Genomic DNA, 27,870 nt, shown 5'->3' with positions numbered 1-27,870 from the left:
CCCCTGTCCACAGCCTCTTCTCTTCTTCTTACATCTCACCCCCTCTCAGAGGCTGCTTCTGGCAATAAGACCTCCCACGTGAGACCTGAAGCTTGGTATATGTCTGGGATTTGCCTGCCTATTCTAACAAATATGAAGAAGGCTTTTCACAGAAATAACCTCTGAGAATATATAAAAGAATGCATATGGGAAAGAAATTCTATGAATTAGCAATGTGATAAAGCCTTCATTGTTGTTAGAAATTATAAGAAAAGCCATACTGCAGAGAAATCCTGTTAATGTATTCAGTTTGGTAAAATGGCACTTACTGGTACCTTTATACAAGCTTACAAATTTTAGTGTGTCATGAGTCTGTTAGAGATTTTTGCATATCTCTGAAGTATTAATGAATTAAAAAAAACATACTGAAGGCAATTAATGTCTGTAAAGGAAGTGGTAATATCTTTAGATAACACAGTTACATCCAGTCAAATAAAATAATTGATTCTAGAGAAAAAGATTTTGATAAGTGTTAACAATCTGTTCAAACATTACAATCTCACTCTTGATTTTGTTTGCACTTGCAAACTCAAATGGAAAAATGCCCTAGGAATGTAATCAAAAAGGCAACCCTTTTAGGTTTCACAATTGTCTACAATTTCAGGAAATAACTCATCCAAGGGTGAAGATTTATGGGTGTGTATCAGAGCCTTTTCTATTTGGTGATAGAACACAATGTCTATGGCAACAACTAAATGTGATTAATTTGGTTTATGGTTGAGAGGGATATGGGATCACCAAGAAGGTGGCATCCCAACAATTTGTCACATATAACAGCTAAAACAGGAAGCTCATAGATGACATCCAAACCTGAAGAATGAAGCAGAGACTGGGACTGAGAAATGGTGGTTGGATGTAAAACCTCAAACCCACTCCAAGTGATATATTGCTTCCACCAAGACAGCATTTCCCAAATTTTACCAAACAATACTACCAACAAGGATTGACTCTTCCGACTTGAAGCCTATATACACGGTTTCTGTAACATGAACAAATTCATGATGGAGAAAAATTCTGTAGGTAGGCTTTTAGATGCCTTAACAGGAATGAATGTATTCACAAGGAAATGAAGGAATGAAGAGAAGAACACTGTTCATGTGACCTTTTGATAAAGACTTTAAATATCATAGGTGTCATAAGTTTCCAGAAAAAAAAAAAAATCTTACTTCTTCTCTTTTTCATCCTGGCTTTGAAGGACAAATATACTTTACCATGTTCACTCAAGTGTTGTGAAGGTGATCACCAATTGTTGCTGGAGTTTGTGTTTTAAATTAATTCAAGTAGATATTAAAGTTTAATTTATGTGAGGCAAATCCATGTACAGAAGGTTATTAGGCCAGTAGAGTTGACTGGTAGAACAACAGAGAGGGAGAAGGAAACAGTTTTACTGGAAGTGTTTTAAAGGGAAGAGAGAACATGCTGGACACAGGTAAAGACAAAATGAGCAAGAGAAAGAGCTAGAGGCATAAGCTTAGAAAAAATCAAGGCCAAGCAGAGCAATTCAATGCCTTGGAGAAGAACCAGATTGAATAGCTCACCTGGGAGAGCAATTTGAGCCTGAACAGGTGAGTTGAACCAGGCAGTTAAGAGTTGAGAAGGAACAAGAAAGGGGGATCTTATTCAGCAGCAAATCTCAGGGGCTGAAAACACTCTAGGTCTAGATAAGATTGTCGGGAGGCGAGAGGCTTCTGGGACTAGGCCTAGTTTAACAGATGACGTCAGTAATCCTCCCAGACAACAAGTACATTACGGGAATAAAAGGCACTTTTACAGCTGTGCGGTTAAAAATTAGACATTGCTCTGTATAAAAGCGCTCAAGAATGTAAGAAAAGAAACATTCCTAAGAATAATAAAGATATAGAGACACAGAACTAAAGCATACAGTACAGAAAAGGTCAACAGTGGTTTTCCCCCTCTAATAAGGCCTAATTCTATACAGTGCGTAAGTGAGAACACAATTCAAGGACAGAAAAACGTGTAGAGTGGAGAGAATGTGACCTGCCTATTATTCTGCAGCTTCCTGTAATTCTACACCCTCCTTCGCGAACTTTCAATTTAGATTCTCAATTTTTTACAGCATTTTTTATTGTTTTGGGGTCCAGAAGGAGTGGCTCTGAGGAAGGAGGCGGAAGTGACAGGAAGTCCCGCCCTTCCAGAATTCTCGGGGTTTCTCGGCTGTGGTGTGGTCGGGAAGTCATTGCTGGAGACAAGTGCCTCGTGTTTGCGGAACCTGAAAACTTCCTTAAGCTGCAGTTGCTGTGCTGGCCTCCTAGGACATTCAGCTGCTTGTCCTGTCCCCTGCCAGGTAGAGGAGCTGTTGGGCTGGGAAAGGGGCAGGAGCGGAGCAGGGGTGTGGAGCAGGGGTGCATTTTCTGCCGCCACCCTCACAGTTGTGTTGTGGGTATCTTACCATTATCAGGAAGTTTGAGATCCTGTGAACTGGGGTTTATGGTGAAGTTTTCGTTTATTTTATGGTTGCCAGAATATTTTTTTCTGAAATAGCCTCATAGGTCCTTGGACATATCTGCAGTTTGTATACTAGGAGGGTTTCTTTTCAAAACAACCTTAATAAAGCTCCTCGAATTCAAATTTTTCAGGCTTTCTCAACTGCCCTACTTCTCCGTTTACCATTTCATTTCCCTTTCTCCAGGGAACTGAATAGGTATCCCGAGAGAGCTTTGTAGATAGTTTTCATATGGGGGACCAGTGCAGATTGGGTTGAATTACAATCTTTCCTTATAAAACACCATCATTTGGGAGTAAATATTAACATTAACCAAGCAAAATTATACTCCCCATTAATTTAACGCTGAGGTATATGCAGTCTTTGAGGTAAACACAGCATTCACAAATGTGCCTTCATAGGCTTAGTTATTAATGTTACACTTTAGCTTTGAATGAAAAATGAAGACAGGATTGCTGCCAGGTACTGCTAAGGGAAAGAAAGTTGTTGGTTCTGTTAACCCTGAGTGTTGCCAGAGAAAAACCAGTTACTCTATGTGGGCAAACTTTATAAATTTGACATCCTGACCAAGACAAGGTCTTTGGTCACATGCTACAGGTTGTTTTATAGGCCATCAGGTTTCTTTTTTTTTTTTTTTTTTTTCTGGCCATCAGGTTTCTTATGAGGCTTTATTACTTTCCAAAGACATGCAACCTGCAACATTGCAAGAAGATACTTCTTTAGGGGGGCTGGAGGTACTTAGAGGATACTTTTTGGCTTTTTAGTCTGAGGGAGAAGCAGTCAGAGTATCTGCTTGGGTACAGACTGAACCAGGTCCTGGAGGGGGAGGGTTATTGTGGATAAGCAAGGAGGGTGGAGGGGCTGGCCAAAAGAGGAACCAGGAGCCCAGACAATGCTGAGTCACCAAAGTCTGCATTGAGATGTTAATAGACTCTCCTGTTAGCCTTTCCTACTGAATTTCCTTGAATCCTTCCAAGAATCACAGCATCCTGTGAGAGGATAGTATCAGGCCAACATGTTTTTACAGATATAAAACTGAGTATATATTAAGACAAAATTAGACCTCACCTTTGAAATAATTAGGATTGCTCACTTACTTAAGAAAAATGTCTCCTTGGTTCATGAAAAGCACTCTGCCCTTGCACATTCATGGGTTGTTGAGTTCTGCATTATGGACTTCCTGCAGGTGTGGGAATGTTTAGACCCTGCACTCAAGGCATTCTTTACAAACCTCTTGTTGAAGAAGTTCAACCATCTGTATTCAGTGTGTCATAATACATTCATGGGTTGTTGAGTTCTGCATTATGGACTTCCTGCAGGTATGGGAATGTTTAGACCCTGCACTCAGGGTATTCTTTAAAAACCACTTGTTGGAGAAGTTCAACCATCTGTATTCAGTGTGTCATAATATGTTTGTACATTCTTCCTTGCTCCTCTTCTGAGTTGCTGGGAAAAAGACTCTGGACATGTGTTAGTTATGTGACTGACTGTCACATCTCTAGGGTAATCAGAAATCCTCAGATAAAAAGAGACATTTCATAGTACCTTTTCTTTTCTTCATGTATATCCTTTTTCCTAGTGTCGGCATCTTTCATCTTTGTCTCATGAAACGTTCCAGGTTCTTTCTGATCATTATTTTTCCATTTTCAGGTCTCTATATGCAACAAAACTGTATAACTATAAATTGAAGGTAAGAGCCCTGAATGGAAAAGGCCAAGGAGGCTCAGGGGTCCAGGTGTGTTAGAAGGATTGAACTAAGGGTCGGGTGGGGCTTACTTGTCAGTAGAAAAAGGACATGAATTTGGTTTTGCCAGATTCTATTACATCTATGATGCTGGAAAATTTTACTGAAAATATTATTAAATGTGATGAGTATTTCCCACGGCAGGCAGTGCAGTCAGCAGTCAGTTGAGTTCAACATTTGATTAATTTTGAGTCTCTGAATTAGCAGCTGCCCATTGAAAACAAAGTTTCTTTTAGCCAGACTGAAATCAGGATCAGGCAATGGGTGTGACAAGGGCTCTTTATAGATGAAGCAAGTATCAGTAGTGTTTTCCCTCCTAGGGCCTGTGACTTTCCTTATTGGATTTTAGCCAGATTATCAGTTTAATCTGTGTTTTTCTTCCCCCTGAGGAGCTAGCTGGGCTCATCTAGAACAACAAAATCTTCTGTTACCCACAGAGCATCTTGCCACCAGGATACTAGTGGCCATACCTTACCTGACATATTATGATTGTAGCACACAAGATACAAATCTGGCTATGGCCTTTAATAATTCTGTCTCCTGCCCCGGTTTGCATAGCAGTTTTTGCCACTGTGAATATTTTCTCTACTGTTTGGTTGAGTTTCTTTTCCTTAGTATTCTGAGGTCTGTTTCTTCTCTTCTTACATTCTAGAAAGCTTTTATACTGAGCAGTGTTCGATTTTCCACAGGGCTGTAAAGTAACTTTTATTTTCCAATTGTAATTATTGTCTGGGAGGCTTACTGCCTCTGTCCATTTATCTAGGCCCAGGACTGAAGACTCTAGCCCGTGTACAATCTTATCTAGACCTAGAGTGTTTTCTGTCTGTGAAATTTCCTGCTGAATAAGCTCTCCCTTTTTTGTTCATTCTCAGCTCTTAACTGGCTGGTGCTGCTCTGCTATTCCAGCTCCAACTCCTCTCCCAGCTGACTCTTACAATCTGGTTCTTCTCTGAGACACTGAAATGCTCTGCTTGGCCTTAAATTAACTGTACTAATCTTATATGTACTAATTCTATTATGTACTAATATAAATCTATTATGTACTAATTCTTTGTACATACTAGCAACAACAGATTCGATTTTATGTTGGTTGTTTTTTTTTGTTTGTTTGTTTTTAGTGCAAACTGTTTCATATAAACATATAAATATATGTTGCATATATTTTGTATGCAAACTGTTTCAATAAAGTTTGATCTTCCTCTGATAAATTGTTGTGGATACAATCATTACATTGATTGCTTTTAAAATTTTAAGATAGGATAGAAATCTATAGAAAGTGTTATGTTACACAATGTAACTGTTACCATTGGGAATTTTACATGTCATAGGAGGTTAGCTATTATTTATCAACTTTCTAGAACATTTTATTTAATAAGGTGAACTATCAGTAATTGGTACACTGTTACAATGTAACATTAAAATATGCACTAAGCCTCTTTTTTACAAAGGCTGAATTCAGCAAGGCACTAACTTGCTTAAATGTTAATTACTAACATCTAAAACTGTAGTTTGATTCACATATTTTCAAATCAAGTTGGAGTTGATCCATATTATAATATTTCTGTGTCAAATGTGTATGTTTTTCAGTTCAAAATGTTTTAAAGCCTTCGTAAAGTTTCAAAAATTTGGATTTTTTATTTTATCTAGATGTAAATTATTCTTTAGAAAAGTTTCACTTATGAAAAAGCAAAAAAAAAAAAAAACTTTTTGGGTGTTCTCTTTCTCTTGCTCATTGTGTCTTTAACTGTGACTGTCATGGCTTCTCTTCAGTCTGACAATATAAAATCTCTCCCAGTAAAACTGTTTTCTTCTCTCTCTCTGTTGCCCTGCTCTCTCAGCTGTACTGTTCTGCTGCCCATGCACTCTATTGTATTCCTTTTCTATTCTCTTCTTCCTGTTCTGACTTTCTCTCCCTTAAATAGCTTCCCTTTCCTCTCTCAGTTCAGGAGAGTTTGCATATTCTGTTCTGTCAGATCTTTCTGTGACATTTCACATTTTCTGCAATTCAATTAGATAACACTTTCAAACAGGGGTGCCTCTTTTTACTTAGTAACTGCACTTTTGTCCTTTAGGATTAAAGTGAATACCAAGGGCTTGCTTGTATTCCAGTCATAGTGATTAAAGTTTTGTGCCAGGGGCAGAACCACACCCTAAGTTGCAACAGGTTCCAATATCCATCTATATTATTTTATCAGTTTAGTTCTGTAGAATTTCTTCTTACTGAACTGAAAACCAAGATTCACAAATAATACTCTTCATTATGTAGATATATGCTTTATCTATTCTTCTACCAAATATTTCATTGTTAATTTCTTTGATGATTGGTCAATGAAGTTTCTCTTTGTGAGATTGTATTCCTTAGGATTTGTAATCGAGAAGGTTTGCTGACATTGTGAGTGGCAAAGTATGGTTCACATTGTTCTCTGTTCCTTGTGTGGGATAGAGCTTCACTGTGTTGTACATGAGCAATATCTCCTAGTTTTCTTGTATCCACTCATTTTTCACAAGACAAGTCTTATTTTCTATGACCTCAAAAAATGTATGCATTATTCCTTTGTGGTTATTTTCATCAGTTTACTATCTAGGTAAATTTTTTTGTTTGTTTGTTTGTTTGTTTTTTGTTTTTTGTTTTTTTTTTTACTTAAGAAACTTCTTAGCTGGGCGTGTTGGTGCACACCTGTGACCCCAGCACTTGGGAGGCAGAGGCAGGCTGATTTCTGAGTTTGAAGCCAGCCTGGTCTACAGAGTGAATTCCAGGACAGCCAGGGCTACACAGAGAAACCCTGTCTTTAAAAACTAGGAAAAAAAAAAACCCCAAAACAAAACCATGTCTTAATGTATTACTATGTTCAGATGTACCTTATACACTGTCAATAGTTGTAACTACTTTTTGGATTTAACATTACAGTTGCCAGTAATTTTCTCTCAGGGCTTGAAAAACATTTTGCTATGCTCTCCAGATTTTAATCTACGGATAAAGATTTAGTACTAATGTATGCTAATATAATGTTGCCTAGTTGATGGTAAGGAATAGATCAAGAAACTGAAAGGGATGTACACTGTTATTGCACTTAGATGTGACAATGGGCAGATAGACCTGGGAGTCCATGAATCCAGTCTGTGAGAGACTTTCCTAGGGAATGCTGGGCTAGAATGCTGTGGTCTTCTAGTAGTCAAGAGTCCCAGTATATGAACACTACACAATTCTATTTAAGTTTATCTACTTTAAAAGGTAGACTGTGATAAAACAAGGGATAGTAAATGTTGACTGGAAGACGCAAAAGTGTGGAATTTCTATTCATTCTATTCAGAATCAGGTGTGTATTTGAGGAAATGTCAGTTCTAAGATTTAAAGTCGAAGCCCTAGTGTTCATGTAGATTTCATGGTGGAAGTGTGTAAACCCATGGGTTATTCTTCCCATTTTAGTATTTGCTCTTTTTCAGTCTCCATGACATGGAAGATGTACTTTTCACATGATACACATAGAAAAAGTCATTACATGAAACAGATTCATTTTATATGTTTACTACTGTTGAAATTAACTCAGCACAGCATCTGTCACTAGGGCAGAAAATTTTAATCTGTTGCTGGTAGAAATGTCAGCAATACTCAGCATGCATGTTACAGGCAAAATTCATAAAGTGACATGCTTTGAAAAATGTTCTGATTACTCTCTGAAATTTCATGAATTCCTATGCACATTTTTACTACCCACTTGATGCTGTCCACAAATGCCCAGGTCATCAACTTTTACATATTTCAAATTTATAACAGCATTATATTTTCCCCTGCATCACCAATTTCTATTTTAGAGAAATTCCTGTTGTCAGTAAATTTTCTACCATATGAATCAGTGATTATACTATTTTTTTCATGCATATTACTATTGTTAGAATATTTACAGAGAAAGGTTCTGATAGAATATTTGCATTATCTGGTTTCTTTAATCTGTGCTATGTAAATCCCTAATGTGTCTCATCCCTTGTTATTCATGTTTTCATTATATCTTTGTTTCATGTATGTTCTGTTCTGATGCATACATCAGGTTTTGGATGGGTATCCATGCTGACATATGTTCATAGTGTGTGCTCATGTTACATGACAATATGTGTTTCCATAACTCCACTTCCTGCTTTCTTAGAGCCTTGCCTAGGCCCCCACTGCTGGCTTTTTACTCAGCATTATTTGAATTGTTAGTTTTCCTTTATAAACCATGATTTTCTGATTTAGGCTGAAAGCACCACCGTGCTATTGTGTAAACAGAACAATTTAAATGCATAGCCACTATTTCTACATATAGCAGTATGTAAGACATATATTCCCTTTTGGGCCCGTAATCTGTTTTTTTTTTTTTTTTCCTTTCTTTTCTTTTTTCTTTTTTTGTTTCTTTGTTTTTCTGTTTTTTTGTGACAGGGTTTCTCTGTGTTGTCCTGGCTGTCCTGGAACTCACTCTGTAGACCAGGCTGGCCTCGAACTCAGAAATCTGCCTGCCTCTGCCTCCCAAGTGCTGGGATCACAGGTGTGCGCAACCACTCCTGGCTTGGGACTGTAATCTTTAGAGTGATTTTGACCAGCTTCAAGTGCCATATCTGAATTTCTATTGTAGGCTGACCTCTTTTCAAATCAGTAAAGTGATTAATGACTCCTTACTCCCATAAGCCTACAGAGCCCTTTTTAGGAATTTGTAAGCTAAACCAGCATAACAAAGCAAAAGAATGAATTCTTCTCTGGTAAATAGTCCACAGGTCAGTGTACTGTCCAACATTTTTGAAAAATCCCATTTTCATTCAAAACATTCAATAGTTCTGTTATCTATATGTTTTCTAAAGGGCTTATTTTCTATGATCTTCATTTTCTTCTGGGACGAGAAAATTTTAATGGTTAGGTCTTTCGCATACATGAAACCATTATATTTTCCCTGAATTTTTTTTTTTTTTTTTTTTTTTTTTTTTACTGTGAGGACATACAGTTTCCATGGACTGAAGCCATTGAGGAGGATCAAACACATAGTGTAGAAGTCACTAAGGTATAAAGTACTTCTGACATCTCTCCTAAGCTTCTATTCTATTAACTGAAAAATAATGCTCTAGGGAGGAAGAGTCTTGGATAAATAGTCTGGGCCTTTCATGTGTGACCTGGCACTATATATGCCATATGTCACTAAACTATTTACTACATTCATTCCCCCATTTCTTGTCAGAAAAGAGTGTACTTCTCTTCCATTTAAGAGAAAACTTTGTAGTTTTACATTCCTGTTTTCCCTAGTGGTTATATTTGACCACAGGTTCCTTTTGCCCTCTACAGATAAAAATACATTTTATGAATGTTTCTAGTTCTTAGGATGTTAGTGTTGTGTTAGTGTAAATGGACAGACAGTGAAATGATGGTTTCTAGAATATAAATTATGTTGTCTAGATATCCAAAGTGTGATTACATTGCATGACTCTATAGACATAAAATAAGCAAGTGCTGCTGGCCTAATCTCAGTATTCAGTAAACTGGGGCAGGTGTATTCCTGTTTGTGTAGGTTTCCTATCTTAGCCCAGGAGGTTGGTATCTCAATGTGAGAATTTCTGCAACATAACTTGAATCTGAATGGATCAGAACCCAGGTGCATTGTCGTTCTGGTCTGGAATGGCAGCAAACTTGTGGGGAAGCTGTGTCCACTGCTGTAGTTGTGTGGAAGTCAGGCTGCAAAAGAGTTGGGGGAGTGGAACCTTAGTTGGGGGGGAGGTCATTCCTGCCTGATTAGATGCATTTAGGAAAACAAGAAAACAAGCAATGAAGTAAGCAAGCAAGGAAAAACAAACAAACAAACAAACCCAGATGAGAGGTACTGGGAAGCTAATTCATTAAAAGAGTCCTAAGCAGGTGGGTTCAGAAGAAACATGTAACAGGAAGCTGCAGTATATTGGGTACCTCCAGAAGGAGTTGTCCCAAGGAACCAGGCAATAGTGACAGGAAATTCCATAAAGAGTTCACCTGTAGCCTTGCCTAATGACTTACATCGAAATCATCTCTAGGGATATTGTGAAAATCCAAAAAATAGTGCCAAGAAAAACCACACACCATCCTTCACAAACACCCTAACTTGAAAATATAAGTGTTAACAGTGTGGTATTTAAACTCACAATGGACCACATAGATGATCAGCATCCATTCTATACATTGCCGAAAAAAAAATGTAGATCACCAAGTGAACATGCTAAAGAAGATGACTAGGACCCACAGCAGGAATATAAATAACAATGGCCTAATAAAGTTCTATACATGGAATTACCTCACATACTTTAATATATACTTCAAATATTGAAAAACACAAACTCCAGCAACAATTGGTGATCACCTTCACTACACTTGAGTGAACATGGTAAACCATATTCAGCTATGATGTTTAAAGTCTTTATCAAAAGGTCACATGAATAGTGTTTTTCTCTTCATTCCTACATTTCCTTGTGAATGCATTCATTCCTGTTAAGACATCTAAAAGCCTACCTACAGAATTTTTCTTCATCATGAATTTGTTCGTGTACTAGAGAGATCATGTATGTAGGCTTCAAGTCAGAAAAATCAATCCTTCCTTGTTGGTTGTATTATTCGGTAAGATTTAGGAAATGCTGTCTAGGTGGAAACAATATCACTTGGAGTGGGTTTAAGGTTTTTACATCCAACCACCATTTCTAGGTCCTTCAGTTGTGTTCTCACTGATGCTCTATGTTGAATTATTCCTGATTAGAGTAGAATAATTACTGTTGATCTTTTCTCTACTGTTTGGTGGAGTCTCTTTTCCTTAGTATTCTGAGGTATGTTTCTTCTCTTCTTACATTCTAGAAAGCTTTTATACTGAGCAGTGTTAGCTTTTCCACAGGGCTGTAAAGAAACTTTTATTTTCCAATTCTAATTATTGTCTGGGAGGCTTACTGCCTCTGTCCTTTTATCTAGACCTCTGCCTGAAAGACTCTAGCCTCTAAAGAATCTGTCTTACCTAGATCAAGAGTGTTTTCTGACTATAAAATTCCCTGATGAATAAGCTCTCCCTTTTTTGTCCATTCCCAATTCTTAAGTGGCTGGTGCTACTCAGCTGTTCCAGCTCAAACTCCACTCCAGGCTGACTCTTTCAACCTGGTTCTTCTCTGAGAGACCGTAGTGCTTTGTTTGGCCTTAAATTATCTGTACTAATTTATATGTACTAATTCTAATATGTGCTAATATAAATCTGTTATGTACTAATTCTCTGTACATTTTAGCGATAACAGATTGGATTTTATGTTGACATTTTTTGGGTTTAGTGCAGTGTATTTTGTATCAAGCAGTTTCAATAAAGTTTGATCTTCCTCTGATAAATTGATGTTGAAACAATCATTACAATGATTGGTTTTAAAATTTTAAGATAGGGCCGGGTGGTGGTGGCTCACGCCTGTAATCCCAGCACTCTGGGAGGCAGAAGCAGGTGGATTTCTGAGTTCGAGGCCAGCCTGGTCTACAGAGTGAGTTCCAGGACAGCCAAGGGCTACACAGAGAAACCCTGTCTCGAAAAAAACAAAAAACAAAAAACAAAAATAAATTTAAGATAGGAAAGAAATCAATAGAAAGTGTTATGTTACACAATGTAACTGTTATCATTGGAAATTTTACATGTCATAGGTTAGCCATTATTTACCAACTTTCAAGAACATAATCTTGTTTAATAAGGTGAAATATCCATAATTGGTACACAGTCACAATGCAACGTTAAAATATGCACTAGCCCCTTTTATTACAAAAGCTGAAATCAGCAAGGCGCTAACTTGCTTAAATGTGAATTACTAACTTCTACAACTGTAATTTGATTCACATGTTTTCAAATTGAGTTGGAGTTGATTCATTTACAATATTTGTGTGCAAAATATGTATGTTTTTTCAGTTCAAATTCATGCTTTTAAAATCTTATTAAAGTTTGAAAAATTTGAAGATTGTTTATCTTACTGGTTGTAAATTTTTTTTAAAAAGTAGCACTTATGAAAAAGCAAAAAAGGAAAATTCTGGGCCTTCTATTTCTCTTGCTCATTGTGTCTTTAACTGTGACTGTGATGTTCTCTTTTCAGTCTGACAATTTAAAATCTCTGAGTAAAATTTTCAGTATTTTCCCATTTTCAGGTTTGTATGTGCTCCAACAAAAGTGGATAACTGTAAATCAAACGTAAGAGCCCTGAGTAGAAAAGGCCAAGGAGTCTCAAGGATCCAGGTGTGTTTCAAGGATTGAATAAGGGGTGAGGTGGGCTCACCTGTCAGTAGAAAGAGGACATGTATTTGGTTTTGTGAGATTCTATTTTATCTATGATTCTGGAAAATTTCACTGAGAATATTATTAGATGTGATGAGGATTTCCCATGGTAGGCAGTGCAGTCAGCAGTCAGTTGATGTCAGCATGTGATTAGTTTTGAGGCTCTGAATTAGCAGCTGCCTATTGAAAGCAAAGTTTCTTTTAGCCAGACTGAAAAGAGCATCAGGGGATGGGTGTGGCAAGGGCCATTTACACTTGAAGCAAATATCAATAGTGTTTTCCCTGCTCTAGGCCCTGTGACCTTCCTCATTGGATTTTAGCCACATTCTCATTTTAGTCTATGTTTTTTCCCCTCCCCTGAGGAGCTGGGCTCATCTAGAACCAGAAAATCTTGTTACCCATAGAGCATCTCACTACTATGATACTAGTGGCCATGCCTTACCTGGCAGATTGAGAAGGTAGATCACAGGATGCAAATCTGGGTCTGCCCATGGATCACTCTGTCCCCTGCCCCAGTCTGCATAGCAGTTTTTGACACTTTAAAAGCTACCACCAGAGAGTCCATCCATGATATTTGTTGACAAAATGAATGACCTGAACTGGGTTGTTCTCCAGAAGTTGCACTTGCTTTCTGAATCATGTATTCTTTCCAGTCTAAATGTTATATAGTCCTTGAATTGTGTTCTCAATGATGCAGTGTGTTGAATTAGTCCTGATTAGAATGGAGTAATTACTGTTGCACTTTTCTCTACTGTTTGGTTTAGATTTGAGTCCCTTTCTCTTAGTATTATGAGGTATGTTTTTTTTGCTTCTTACATTCTAAAAAGCTTTTTTTTTTTTTTTTTTTTTTTTTTTTTGGTGTTTTGATTTTTTGGATTTGGTTTTTTTGTGACAGGGTTTCTCTATATAACCCTGGCTGTCGTGGAACTCACTCTGTAGAACAGGCTGGCCTCGAACTCAGAAATCCGCCTCCCTCTGCCTCCAGAGTCCTGGGATTACAGGTGTGCTCCACTACTGCCCGGCTTCTAAAAAGCTTTTATACTGAACACTCTTAGATTTTCCACTGGGCTATAAAAGTAACTTGTATTCTCCTATTCTACTTGTTGTCTGGGGGGTCTACTGCTTCTGTCTATTTACTTAGGCCTAGTCCTGGAAGCCTCTAGACTCTATAAACAATCTTATCTAGGCCTAGAGTGTTTTCAGCTTCTGAAATTTCTTGCAGAATAAGCTTCTCCTTTCTTGTTCTTTCTCAACTCTTAACTGGCTGGATCAACTCAGCTCTCCAGATCACACTCCTCTCCCATTTTGCTTATTCAATCTGATTCATCTTTGAGACACTGAATTCGTCTGCGTCACCTTAAATTAACTGTAGTCATCTTTTTAAAGTCTTCTGGCTCCTTCTCGTTCTCTTGCTTATTCTTTTACCTGTGCATAGCAGGTACTCTGTAAAACACTGCCAGTAAAACTGTTTCCTTCTCCCTGTCTGTTGCTCTACCCTCTCATGTGCACTGTACTGCTCCCCATGCACTCAACTGTTCTCCTTTACTATTCTCTTCTTCCTGTACTATCTTTTTCTTCCTTAAATTTCTTCCCTTTTTTCTCTCATCTCAAGGGAGTTGTGCATGTCCTGTTCTGTCAAATCTTTCTGTAACCTTTCACATTTTGTGCCATTCGATTAGACCACACTTTCAAATATCAGTGCCTCCTTCTACTTAGTAACTGTCCTTTTATTGTTTGGGATTAAAGTGAATACTATGGGCTTGCTTGTGTTCCAACCCTAATGATTAAAGTTGTGTTATGGGCCGAAACAAACCCTAAGTCATAACAGGCTCAAATATCCCTACATAATATTCGGTCAGTTTAGCTCTGCACAATTTCTTTTTTCCTGAACGGAAAACTAAGATTCACAAATAATATGCTTCATTATGTAGATAGGTGTTTTATCTATTCTGACTTCTACCAAGGATTTCATGGGGAACTACTTTGATGATTGGTCAATGAAATTCTTTTCTTTGTGAGAATGTATTCCTTAGGATTTGTAATCTAGAAGTTTTGCTGGCATTGTGAGTGGCAAAGTATGGTTCACTTTTTTCCCCATTCCTTGTGTAGAATAGAGCCTTGCTGTGTTGTACATTAGGAGTATTTCCTAGTTTTCTTATTCATTCTTTGTAAGTAATGTGTTATTTCTTATGACCTCATGTAAATTTATGTTTTATTCTTTTGTGCAAATTTTCATCAGTTTATTATCTAAGTAGGTTTTTGCCTATAAAACATGTCTCAATGTATTACTATGTTCAGATATTCCTATACACTTTCAATACTAGTAGCTACTTTTCTGGCAGTTGCTAGTTATCTTCTCTCAGGGCTTGAAATATATTATTCCATGCTCTCCTGATTGTGATCTATGGATAAATATTTAGTGCTACTGTGTGCTAAGATAATGTCATCTCTTTTGATGGTAATAGATAGGACAAGACAACTGGTAAGAGATGTACATCGTTATAGCACTTAGATGTGAAAATAATCAACTAAATCTGTGAGTAGAGGAACCCAATCTCTAAGAGACATTACTAGAGAATGCTTTCCTAGAATGCTATGGTCTTCTAGTTCTCAAGATTCCCAGTGTCTGAATACTACATATTGTTATTTGTGTCAATCTACATTAAAAACATTGTGGTGTGAACCAAGTGATAGTTAATTTTGACAAGAAGGTTCAAAAGTATGGAATTGTGTCTATTTAGAATCAGGAGTGTATTTGCCGAAATGTCAGTTCCAAGATTTAAAGTCAAAGACCTAGTGTTCATATTAACTTCATGATTAAAGTATGTAAAGCAATGGTTATTCTTCCCATTCTAAAATTAACTGTTGTTCAGTGTTGATGAAATAGATGATGTGCTTTTGCTGTTATACACATAGAAAAAATAATTCCATGATATACACTGATTTTAAATATTTACTACTGTTGTATTTAAAGCAGAGCATCTCTCACTGGAGCAGGTATTTATGATCTATTGCTGGTAGAAATGACAACAATACTCAGTCTGTATGTCACAGGCAAGCATCATAAATGGAAATGCTTTGAAAAATGTCCTGATCCCACACTGGAAATTCATGTATTCCTATGCCTACTTTTTATTACCCACTTGATGGTGTCTACAGATCCTACAGGCAACAAGTTGTTTGTTTTTTTTTTTTTATTCGATATATTTTTTATTTACATTTCCAATGATTTCCCCTCTTCTGGTCCCCCACTCCCAGAAAGTCACATAAGCCCCCTTGTCTCCCCCTGTTCTCCCACCCACCCTTCCCACTTCCCTGTTCTGGTTTTGCCTTATACTGCTACACTGAGTCTTTGCAGAACCAGGGGCCACTCCTCCATTCTTCTTGTACCTCATTTGATGTGTGGATTATGTTTTGGGTATTCCAGTTTTCCAGGCTAATATCCACTTATTAGTGAGTGCATACCATGATTGATCTTTTGAGACTGGGTTACCTCACTTAGTATGATGTTCTCCAGCTCCATCCATTTGCCTAAGAATTTCATGCATTCATTGTTTCTAATGGCTGAATAGTACTCCATTGTGTATATATACCACATTTTTTGCATCCATTCTTCTGTTGAGGGATACCTGGGTTCTTTCCAGCTTCTGACTATTATAAATAGGGCTGCTATGAATATAGTGGAGCATATATCCTTATTACATGCTGGGGAAACCTCTAGGTAAACAGGCATCAAGTTTTACATACTGCAAATGTATGACAGCATTATGTTTTCCCTACATCACCAATTCCTGTTTTATAGAAATTCCTGTTGTCCGTAAATTTTCTATGACATGAATTAAACATTATCCTCATTTTTTCATACATATTATTAATTGTTAGAATATTTACACAGAAACATTTGGATAGATTACTTGTGTTATCTGGTTTCTTTGCTATTTCAGATTTTACAAAGTTCCAAGAATTTATTTTAATCTGTGCTGTCTAAATTCCCTACTGCTTGCATTTTCAGGTGAGTGCCTTTGCACATGAAGTGCCCCAGAGTGCTTGCACAGTTACTGCATTTTCTCTCCCATCCTTTGTTATTCAGGTTTTCATTATATTCTTGTATTTTGTGTATGTTCTGAGGCAGGTTTTAGATGGGTATCCATGCTGTCATATATTCATCATGCCATGTTCCATGGTAAATGACAGCATGGATTTCCATCATTCCATTTCCTTCTTCTTTTAGAGACTTGCTTTTTTCCCCACTGCTTGTTTGTCACTTACCACTCTGTGAATTGTCAGTTTCTCCTTACAAATCATGTTTGTGTCACTTAGGTGAAAGCAGTAAGAATTTATATGCATATCCAGTATTTCTACGTATTACAGTATTTCAATTATAAATTCAATTTAGGGCCTTTTATCTTTAGAGTGACTTTTGACCAGGTTCCAGTTCCATGTCTGTATTTTATTTGTAGGCTGACCTGAAACCAAGTAAAACCAGTAAAGTGTCTGTTACCTACTTGTCACTATTACAGTGGTAGATTTACATTGTCAGACAGGCTGGTATTACAGCACACATGTCAGCATGTAGGGAGAACCATTAATGACTCCTTACACCCATCAAGCTACAGAGTCCTTTTCAGCACTTTGTATGCTAAACCAGCATATCCAAGATCCTTGTAGACACTGAGTGGTATTCTGACTTTTCAGATTATTCTTTAGATATGTATAAAACAAAATGATATTTTCTTGTATTTTTCTATAGCTTATTAAGTATATTATCAGATCGAATTATACCCTTGGGATATTTGTAGCTCTTGAGTTGTAAGATTATGTTTCTTTTAATTTGAGAGACCTTGCCTTCCACTTATCATTTGAACATTGAAAATATTCTAAGTCTTACTTTCTCTTTGTAAGCACTGCTGCACTGTGATAAGTTAGTGTGGAGGCTTTGCACATCTTTGTCTTCTGAGTAGATTCTCTTCAGTTTATGTAATGATAGGTTTGGGATGTTGGCTATTATCTTTATTAGACTCAGTAATTTTCCTTTTGTTGTCACATTCTTCAGAGATTTCACAGTGATGGACTATGATATTTTACCCTAGGCCTTTCATAGATATATTGAAATGGTTTTGAGTCTTCTTTCACTGACTATACATAAGTTGTGCCTTGACTTGTATGATTTGTACTTGCTGAAATAATTTTGAACCTCTAGCATGAAATCAAGTTGAGGTTACCTTCTGCATCTTAACCTGTGACAGCGTGGCTTCAAGGTTCTCACTGTATTCATATTCATTACTGACTGGGAACCTGAGATCTTCCTGGAACAATGCCAAGATGCAGCTATGCATATTCAAGAAGAGGTTCCAACAGTGATAGTATTATAGCAGATTTAATACAATGAGTGAATCATCCCAAGAGCATACTCTGAAATGGTTCATTTTATCCCTGTATGTATGTATGTACACACACACACACACACACACACATATATATATTTATGACTTTCACAAAGGATGTCAAAGACCAACCATCATTAAACACATATTTCTTACGATTTTGGGAACTGACACACCTCTCCTGTTATCAGTCTGTATGTGGGTCTGAAACATTAGATGCATCAAGTTATGAGTTCCTGGAACTGTAATAAAAGTTTACCACACCATTGGAAAAGGTGAGAAAAATTGGATTAAAATTATAGCAGAATTAAATATTATTTAAAGACATTTCTGACTTTAATTATAATATTCCACATATTAATACGTTCATGTAGATGTCAGGAGATCAAGATCAATGCATACAATGATGTGCATGGGAGTTAGAATGCAGGGCCATATTGAAAGGAGAAATAAGATGGAAATATAACTGCAATCTCATGATCACTCGAAAGCCTTAGATGATGATGATGATGATGATGATGATGAAAAGGTCTATAACTAAATCTGATGGTAATTTATTCTCCTTGAAAAGCCATGATATTTGGCAGATAGAATCTTTGTATTTCAAGACAACAGATACACATGGAAAGAAGATATACTGTATCTACCTGGTAAAATGGAGTAGAATCTCATTAAAGTGTTAGATATCATATTCTAGAATGATGGCTAATGAAATGCCATTCATTTGTAGGCATCAATCATGGTAGTCACTAGCCTTTTGTCCTTTAGTCTAGACCCAGGAAGATGAGTCCTCAGAAATAACTCTTGAGTAATAGTGCTTTACAGCAGGTATGCATGTGCTCTCTCTTTCTGTCTGGTGCAGGCTGAAGTTAGAAAGAGGCCTCAGATTATACTCATATTCCTTTCCACACTACATTGTCACTCCATGATCTCATGTCTGGTATCAGTTTGCTTTTAATGTATTTTTATGTGCTTTAGCATTGTCTATAATGGGTTGTATTAATTTCATCTTTGTGCTTTTCAAACCCTGTGAAATTTCAAGAGGAGTCCCAACATTTGAAACTTGGAGAACAACAACAAAAAGAATGAGTGCTCCTTTGGTAAACACTCCACAGGTCAGTGTGCTGTCTACATTTGTTTTAGAAATCTCTTTATCATTCAAACCATTCAAAAGTTTTATTATCTAAATGTGATCATGTTATCTAAAGGGCTTATTTTCTAAGATCTTCATTTTCTTGTGGCATAAAGAAAATTTAATGTTTAAGACTTTCACATAAATAACACCATACTATTTTCACTGAATTTTCTCCTGTTAGACCATTCAAATTCCATGGACTAAAGACTGAAGGTTTCAAAGAGAATCTATTGTAAATGATTCTAAAAAACTCTTATGAATAGCTAATTTCTACATTGGATGGAGCTGTGTACTCTTATATTACTGTGGAAGGAAAGTCTCATTTGTCACAGAAGTTGCTTTTCAAAGATTGTTAGGGTTCCAGACAAAAACTTGTGATTGTGGGTATTGAAATATGTGGATACTCATGTCGCTGAGCAATGAATGAAAGAGAACAATTTGTAGAAGGATAAAACTATAAGAGCCTCACTGTCTTGAATCCTAATAGCAAATATATTAGATCACTAGAGGAACAGATGATGGCAGAAAGAGGAAAGAGTGTCTCTCTTTTGCCATAACAGTTCTGTGTTTGTGAGCAGATGCAGATTGCAGTGTTCTTTTCTTTTTTTTTTTTTAATTTTACAACTTTTTTGTCTTTTACTTATTTATTTTTTACACTCCAGATTTCATTCCTCTATACTCCCTATCCACCATCTGAGTGGTCCCCATTCCATTCCTTCTCCCACACTCCCCACCCTCACCCTCCACCCAACCAGACCTCTAGACTCCCTGGTGCCTCTAGTCTTTTGAGGATTAAGTTCCTCTTCTCTGATTGAACCCAGCCCCAGCCCTCCTCTTCTATATATGTGTTGGGGGCTTCATAGCATCTGGTTTATGCTGCTTGGTTCGTCCAGTGTTTGAGAAATCTCAGGGGACCAGCTTAATTGAGACTGCTGGTCCTCCTACAGGATTGTCCTCCTACTCAGATTCTTCCAACATTTCCCTAATTTAACCAAAGTGATCAGCAGCTTCTGTCCATTGGTTAGGTGCAAATATCTGCATCTGACTCTTTCAGCTGCTTGTTGGGTCTTCTGGAGGGCAGTCATGCTAAGGTCCCTTTTTGTGAGCACTCTATAGCTTCAGTATTAGTGTCAGACCTTGGGACATCCCCTTGGGATGGATCCCACTTTGGGCCTGTTACTGGACCTTCTGTTTCTCAGACTCCATTTCCATCCCTGCTGTTCTTTCAGACAGGAACAAATATAGAACAAAACTCAGAGTTTTGACTGTAGGATGGCAACCTCCTCCCTCACTGGGTACCCTGTATTCCTGCTGGAGGTGGGCTATATAAGTTCCTTCTCCCTACTGTCATGCATTTCATCTAAGGTTCCTCCCTTTGAGTCCTGAGATTCTTTCACCTCACAGGTCTCTGCATTCTGGAAGGTCCCCCCAACCTCCTATCTCCTGAGGTTGCCTGTTTCCATTCTTTATGCTGGCCTTTGGAAATTGCTCTATCTCTATGAAGAACTGATTCAGAATTTTGATGGATATTGCATTGAATCTATAGATTGATTTTGGTAAGATGTCCATTTTTCCTCTATTATTCCTGTCAATCTTGAGAATGGGAGATCTTTCCATCTTCTGAAGACTTCTATTATCTTTTCAGTGAGAGAGTGGACAGCCTTGACTCATGCTTATTTTTAAATTTCCTCTATTTCTGTTGTTATGTTTCCTTTTTCATTCCTTGATTTTAATTGGAGTGCTTCAAGTTTCTCTCCATTTAATTTGATGTTGGCTATAGGTTTGCTGTATATTGCTTTTATTATGTTTCATTATGGGCATTGAATTTCTGATATTTCCAGGATTTAAAACAAGTATGGATGTTGTATTTTGTCAAAAGCTTTTTTAAGCAGCTAATGAGATGGTCATTTTGTATTTTCTTTGAGTTTGTTGATACAGTGTATTATGTTGATGGATTTTTGTATATTGACCCATCCCCTGCATCCCTGGGATGAAGCCTTCTTGATCATGCTGAATGATCATTTTGATGTGGTCCTGGATTTTGTTTGGTAGTGTTGTTAAACCCATCTGGCCTGGACCTTTTTTTGTTTTTTGTTTTTTGTTTGGGAGATTGTAATGACTGCTTCTATTTGTTTTGTGATTTGGGGACTGTTTAGATGGTTTGTCTGATCCTAATTGATCCTCCTTGACCTTGGTACCTGTCTAGACAACCTATTTCAACTGAATTTTCAAGTTTTGATGAATATAGTCTTTTGTTATAGGATCTCATGCTTATTTTTAAATTTCCTCTATTTTTGTTGTTATGTTTCCTTTTTCATTCCTTATTTTGTTAATTTGGAATCTGTCTCTTTGCCCTTTAGTTAGGCTGACTGAGGGTTTATCCATCTTTTCAATTTTCTCAAAGAAAATCAGCTCCCCATTTTGTTGATTCTTTGTATATTTTCTGTGTTTCTACTTGGTTGACTTCATCTCTGAGTTTCATTATTTCCTCACTTATATTCCCCTTGGGAGTGTTTGATTCTTTTTGTATTAGAGCTCTCAGATATGCTGTCAAGCTGGTAGTGTATGATCTCTCCAGTTTCTTTAAGAATGCACCGAGAGCTATGAATTTTCCTCTTAGCACTGTTGTCATTGTCGCCAATAAGTTTGGGTGTGCTATTCCTTCATTTTTGTTAAATTCTCAAAAGTCATTTTTTTTCTATATTCTTGCCTGAGTTCATTATTATTGAGGAGAGAGTTGTTGATTTTCCATGTGTATGTGGGCTTTCTGTTGTTTTGGTTGTGACAGGATGCATAGGATTATTGCAATTTTCACGTGCCATCTGATCTTATTTTTTTTTGTTTCTGATTATATGATTAATTTTTGGAGAACATACCATGAGACATAGGAAGGTATTTTGTTTGTTTGTTTGTTTTATTCTGAAATGCTCATTAGATGTCTGTTAAATCCATTTGGTTTATAACTTCTGTTAGTTTCACTATGTCAGTTTAGTTTCTGTTTCCATGATCTGTCCATTGGTGCAAGTATGGTGTTGAAGTCTCCTACTGTTATTGTGTCATCTTAAATGTGTGCCTTGAGCTTTTGTAAAGTTTCTTTTACAAATGTGGGTGTCCTTGCTTTTGGAACATAGATTATGAAAATTGTGAGTTCATCTTGTCAGATGTTTTTTCTTTCATGAGTATGGAATGTTATGCTTCCTCAACATTTTGATGTATTTTGATTGAAAGTCAATTTTATTCTATATTAGAATGCCTACTCTAGCTTGTTTCTTGTGTCAGTTTGCTTGGAAAAAATTGTTTTTCAATTTTGTTTGCTTCTTTTCTTTAGAAGGAATAATGGTTAATCTACTCTGCTTCCTCTTCCCTGAAACATATGGTGTTACATAGGGAAAACCGGAAGGGTTGTATTGATGTGTTTATTATTATTCTGAGACTTTTAATTATATAATTGTTCATCTGCATGTTTTTATGTACACATTATGCCCCTAGATCCCTGGTTCACCTCCAAACCCATGAGACTGAAGTCACAGCAAGTGCATAGGAAAACAATATTGTCCAGTAGCATTTAAGTAGTTTTCCATTTCAGGGTTTGTTAACCTTCAATGATGTGTCTTTGAACTTCTCACTGGAGGAATGGGAATGTCTCAATTTTGGTCAACGGTCATTGTACATAGATGTAATGATGGACAATTTCAACAATCTATTGTTTTTGGGTAAGATTACACTCCTTTTTGAATTCCTGAATCTTTATTTGAATTTCCTTACATTCTGTTTATGTAAACTCTCTGAAATGTCAAGAGACCACTAGAATAAGGAAGTGGTTATTCTGGTTAGAATCACAAATTTTTCATGGGATTTCCCTCTCGGTTCTGATTTCTTTTGAAGAGTATATATCCAGTGCTGTATTCTTTGATATCTTTCTATTCCTCTTATATAACTTTAATTGAAATTTCCAATTCAAAAGTTTCCAAAAATTAATTGGAAATTTCCAATTTTAAGAAAATTAAATGTTGAGAACAAGGAATTATATTTCTATACACATAATAATTTCAGCAAATAAAATTACTATTACTTTAACTCTTCTTTATACATGTGATGAGAGGATTTTCTATTCTGCTCCAATCTATTTGTTGTTTTATAGGGTTATTTTATGTTTATGGTCCTCTGTTACTTTAAGGTGGGGATGTTTCCTTCTATGATTTTGGTGATCAGCTTCTGATGACAAAGTATTTTAATGTTTATTCTCTTCCACTTGCCTCTCACCATCTAGTTATCCCTAGTGCTAGGTGGTCTGCATACATTGATCAGATATCTACTTTGTGAAAGTTCAGTACTGATCGATCACATTGTTTGTCCTAGTTTCTGCAAAGTGCTGTTTGTAAAACATTTAGAAGGGTATTATCATTTCCTCTCTGTGGATGTAGATCAGAATTGTGGTTTTTCTAAGGATCCAAGTAATCATTATGGAAAAAGAAAAAAGCTGCTTTGAGAGCGTGATTTCTTGATGTCTAATTAACTTGAAATATCAGCAAACATGCATTACTGAATATATTTTTCCTCAATACAATAATCCCTGCCATCTTTATTTGTATCTTTTCAGAAAATCATCTCATACATGGAAGACATCGGAAGGTCTTAGATCAAGACACAGAGTGCAATGTCCATGAACATGTGAATATGCAAGAGAAGTCTTATAAATGTAATGAGCTCAGCAAAATGAATAATGAATCCACCCAAAGTATACCTGATAAAACTAACCACAGAGATGCCTCACTTCAATCCTCAAACCTGAAAAGACTTAAAATTGGGAAAACCAGAGAAGTTTCCAAATATAAAGACTGTATAAAGTACTTAAATGAGTGCTCTATAAATAATCTACATCACGAAATACACATAGGGAAGAAAGAAAACAACAATCCAGATTTTCATAAGGGTTTTGTATCTAAACATAAACTGATGCTGAAACCAAACAATAATGGTAAGAAGCTTTACAAATGTAGTCAATGTGACAAATGCTTTGCATACAGAGGCATTCTTAGAATTCATCATAGAATTCATACAGGAGAGAAACCTTACAAATGCAGTGAATGTGACAAATGCTTTACCCAAAAAGGCAGTCTGCAATGTCATCAGCGAATTCATACAGGAGAGAAACCTTACAAATGCAGTGAATGTGACAAATGCTTTACTGGCAAAAGTAGTCTTAGAATTCATCAGAAAATTCATGCAGGTGAGAAACCTTACAAATGCAGTGAATGTGACAAATGCTTTACCCAAAAATGCAGTCTTGATAGTCATCAGCGAATTCATACTGGAGAGAAACCTTACAAATGCAGTGAATGTGACAAATGCTTTACTGTCAAAAGTAGACTTAGAATTCATCAGAAAATTCATACAGGAGAGAAACCTTACAAATGTAGTGAATGTGACAAATGCTTTACCCAAAAGTGCACTCTCCGTAGTCATCAGAGAATTCATACAGGAGAGAAATCTTACAAATGCAGTGAATGTGACAAATGCTTTACCGGACAATCCTATCTTAGGATTCATCAGAGAATTCATACAGGAGAGAAACTTTACAAATGCAGTGAATGTGACAAATGCTTTCCCGGACAATCCTATCTTAGGATTCATCAGAGAATTCATACAGGAGAGAAACCCTACAAATGCAGTGAATGTGACAAATGCTTTACCGGGCAATCCTATCTTAGGATTCATCAGAGAATTCATACAGGAGAGAAACCTTACAAATGCAGTGAATGTGACAAATGCTTTACCGGACAATCCTATCTTAGGATTCATCAGAGAATTCATACAGGAGAGAAACCTTACAAATGCAGTGAATGTGACAAATGTTTTACCCAAAAATGCAGTCTTGATATTCATCAGCGAATTCATACTCGAGAGAAACCTTACAAATGCAGTGAATGTGACAAATGCTTTACCCAAAAATGCAGTCTTGATAGTCATCAGAGAATTCATACTCGAGAGAAACCTTACAAATGCAGTGAATGTGACAAATGCTTTACTGTCAAAAGTAGTCTTAGAATTCATCAGAAAATTCATGCAGGAGAGAAACCTTACAAATGCAGTGAATGTGACAAATGCTTTACCCAAAAATGCACTCTCCGTAGTCATCAGAGAATTCATACAGGAGAGAAATCTTACAAATGCAGTGAATGTGACAAATGCTTTACTGGACAATCCTATCTTAGGATTCATCAGAGAATTCATACAGGAGAGAAACCTTACAAATGCAGTGAATGTGACAAATGCTTTACCGGACAATCCTATCTTAGGATTCATCAGAGAATTCATACAGGAGAGAAACCTTACAAATGCAGTGAATGTGACAAATGCTTTATCGGACAATCCTATCTTAGGATTCATCAGCGAATTCATACTCGAGAGAAACCTTACAAATGCAGTGAATGTGACAAATGCTTTTCCCAAAAATGCAGTCTTGATAGTCATCAGCGAATTCATACTGGAGAGAAACCTTACAAATGCAGTGAATGTGACAAATGCTTTACTGTCAAAAGTAATCTTAGAATTCATCAGAAAATTCATGCAGGAGAGAAACCTTACAAATGCAGTGAATGTGACAATTGCTTTATCGGACAATCCTATCTTAGGATTCATCAGAGATTTCATACAGGAGTGAAACCTTACAAATGCAGTGAATGTGACAAATGCTTTACCGGACAATCCTATCTTAGGATTCATCAGAGAATTCATACAGGAGAGAAACCTTACAAATGCAGTGAATGTGACAAATGCTTTATCGGACAATTCTATCTTAGGATTCATCAGCGAATTCATACTCGAGAGAAACCTTACAAATGCAGTGAATGTGACAAATGCTTTACCCAAAAATGCAGTCTTGATAGTCATCAGCGAATTCATACTGGAGAGAAACCCTACAAATGCAGTGAATGTGACAAATGCTTTACTGTCAAAAGTCATCTTAGAATTCATCAGAAAATTCATACAGGAGAGAAACCTTACAAGTGCAGTGAATGTGACAAATGCTTTACCCAAAAATGCACTCTCTGTAGTCATCAGAGAATTCATACAGGTGAGAAACCTTACAAATGCAGTGAATGTGACAAATGCTTTACTGACAAAAGTAGTCTTAGAATTCATCCGATAATTCATACAGGAGAGAAACCTTACAAATGCAGGGAATGTGATAAATGCTTTACCTGACAATCCTATCTTAGGATTCATCAGAGAATTCATACAGGAGAGAAACCTTACAAATACAGTTAATGTGACAAATGCTTTACTAACAAAAGTAGTCTTAGAATTCATCATAGAACTCATATAGGAGAGAAACCTTACAAATGCAGTGAATTTGACAAATGCTTTACTGACAAAAGTACTCTTAGAAGTCATCAGCAAATTCATACTGGAGAGAAACCTTACAAATGCAGTGAATGGGAGAAATGCTTTACCCAAAAAATGCAAACTTCATACTTGTTAGAGAATAAATAAAAAAGAGAAACTCTAATTGTATTTAATGTGACAATTGCTTTATCCACAGTAGCAGTCTTAGAAATTATCAGAGAGTTCATACAAGAGAGAAATCGCAAATGCAGTGAAGCAAACAAGTGCTTTGCCCATATTCCCTGTCTTAGAAAACATCAGACAATTTTTATAGTAGTGTAAGATTAGAAATTGTAATGAATGAGGAAATCCTTTAGCAACGATGGACATTTTAGAATTTTTCTGAAAATATGTACATGACAGAAATGTTTCAAATGCAGTGGTGGTAAAAACACTTGATTTGACTTCTGGCTCTATGCTACAGGCAATACATGTACAAGAGAAATCTCACAAATGCAATGCAATGACTGAAAATTCCTTTGACTTCCTTTCAGTTCTGAAAAAAACACCTGAATATTTATACTGAGGAAAATGTTTCTACCGTAAAAGAAGAACAAAAAATATGCCAAATGTTTTATCAAGACTCTTTACCACAAGAGGTTCTATACTAGAGAAATATTATAAGTATGCAAAACTTGTGAAATCCTTCACACAATGTTCCAATCTTAGATAATGTAACCTATTTCTGCAGGGAAATACTCTGAAAATGTGACAATATAGGAAAGTCATACTTGTTCAACCTCAAATATTATAAGATAAAGACCAAGTGGGGAAGGCAGAAGAATATTTTTGGACACTTTCCTTCCATCTAAAATAAAGGGTTCAAAAGGAAAAAAAATTAAGGTGTTAAATACACCTTTTAAACTATTTAATAATGATGACAGAATTCTTTACATTTAATTCACATAAAGGATTTCTGACAAACTTAAAAGAGGATTTGATACACTGAGCCACCCAAATAGGATGTTCTTTATCCTATAGAGATGCCTACAGGACTGGACAGTAGTGCTGCATGCCTTTAATCTCTTCACTTTGGGAGCAGAGACAGATATCTCAGTTCCAGGCCAGGCTGGTATACAAAGAGAAACCTTGTCTCAAAAAAAAATAATTCCTACAGTATCCAGTATTCATAATCTCTATCAAATGCTGGTTTCAAGTTTCAGGTAACAACTATGAGTCCCTTGTGCTTGGGTCAACAAGTCCTTCCCCATAGTCCTGTAAGTAAATTCAATGAAGCTCATTGATTAATCCAGTTTGACTTGGTTGTTTTCAGTTTCTGCTTGGGATGCTTAGATGAATATATGTTGTATATCCCAGGAAAAGGCTCTCATGAAACATAAGAGTGAGACACTAAAATTTTCTACAAGTGTATAACATGAACTTAATACTAGTGATTTTAAGTGTGTGAATAACAATTCCTGTGGAAGGTGAAATGACTCTGTATCACGACT

At 36.6% G+C, this 27,870-nt stretch overlaps 1 protein-coding gene across 1 annotated transcript; it reads left to right on the top strand.

The window, feature by feature from the left end:
* The first annotated feature begins 18,959 nt into the window (after window positions 1-18,959).
* LOC127679743 (zinc finger protein 665-like) lies at window positions 18,960-26,239 on the top strand. The gene is made up of 4 exons (XM_052175387.1): window positions 18,960-19,010; window positions 22,617-22,743; window positions 23,631-26,108; window positions 26,193-26,239. The coding sequence occupies exons 1-4, from the start codon at window positions 18,981-18,983 to the stop codon at window positions 26,237-26,239; spliced, it is 2,682 nt and encodes an 893-aa protein (XP_052031347.1). The 5' UTR covers window positions 18,960-18,980.
* The last annotated feature ends 1,631 nt before the right edge of the window (window positions 26,240-27,870 follow it).

This window comes from Apodemus sylvaticus, chromosome 3, assembly GCF_947179515.1.
Source record: "Apodemus sylvaticus chromosome 3, mApoSyl1.1, whole genome shotgun sequence".
Classification (NCBI taxonomy): domain Eukaryota; kingdom Metazoa; phylum Chordata; class Mammalia; order Rodentia; family Muridae; genus Apodemus; species Apodemus sylvaticus.
The sequence above is the reverse complement of the archived record's forward strand: the minus strand, read 5'-3'. Positions and strand labels throughout refer to the sequence as shown.

What these genes read in the sequence shown, in the direction of transcription:
- LOC127679743 (XM_052175387.1), top strand. Translation starts at nt 18,981, where the DNA reads ATGAGTGCTCCTTTGGTAAACACTCCACAG. An exon ending in CTTTGGTAAACACTCCACAG is followed by an intron (nt 19,011 to 22,616) that starts GTCAGTGTGCTG and finishes TTTCCATTTCAG; the next exon opens with GGTTTGTTAACCTTCAATGA. An exon ending in CAACAATCTATTGTTTTTGG is followed by an intron (nt 22,744 to 23,630) that starts GTAAGATTACAC and finishes GTATCTTTTCAG; the next exon opens with AAAATCATCTCATACATGGA.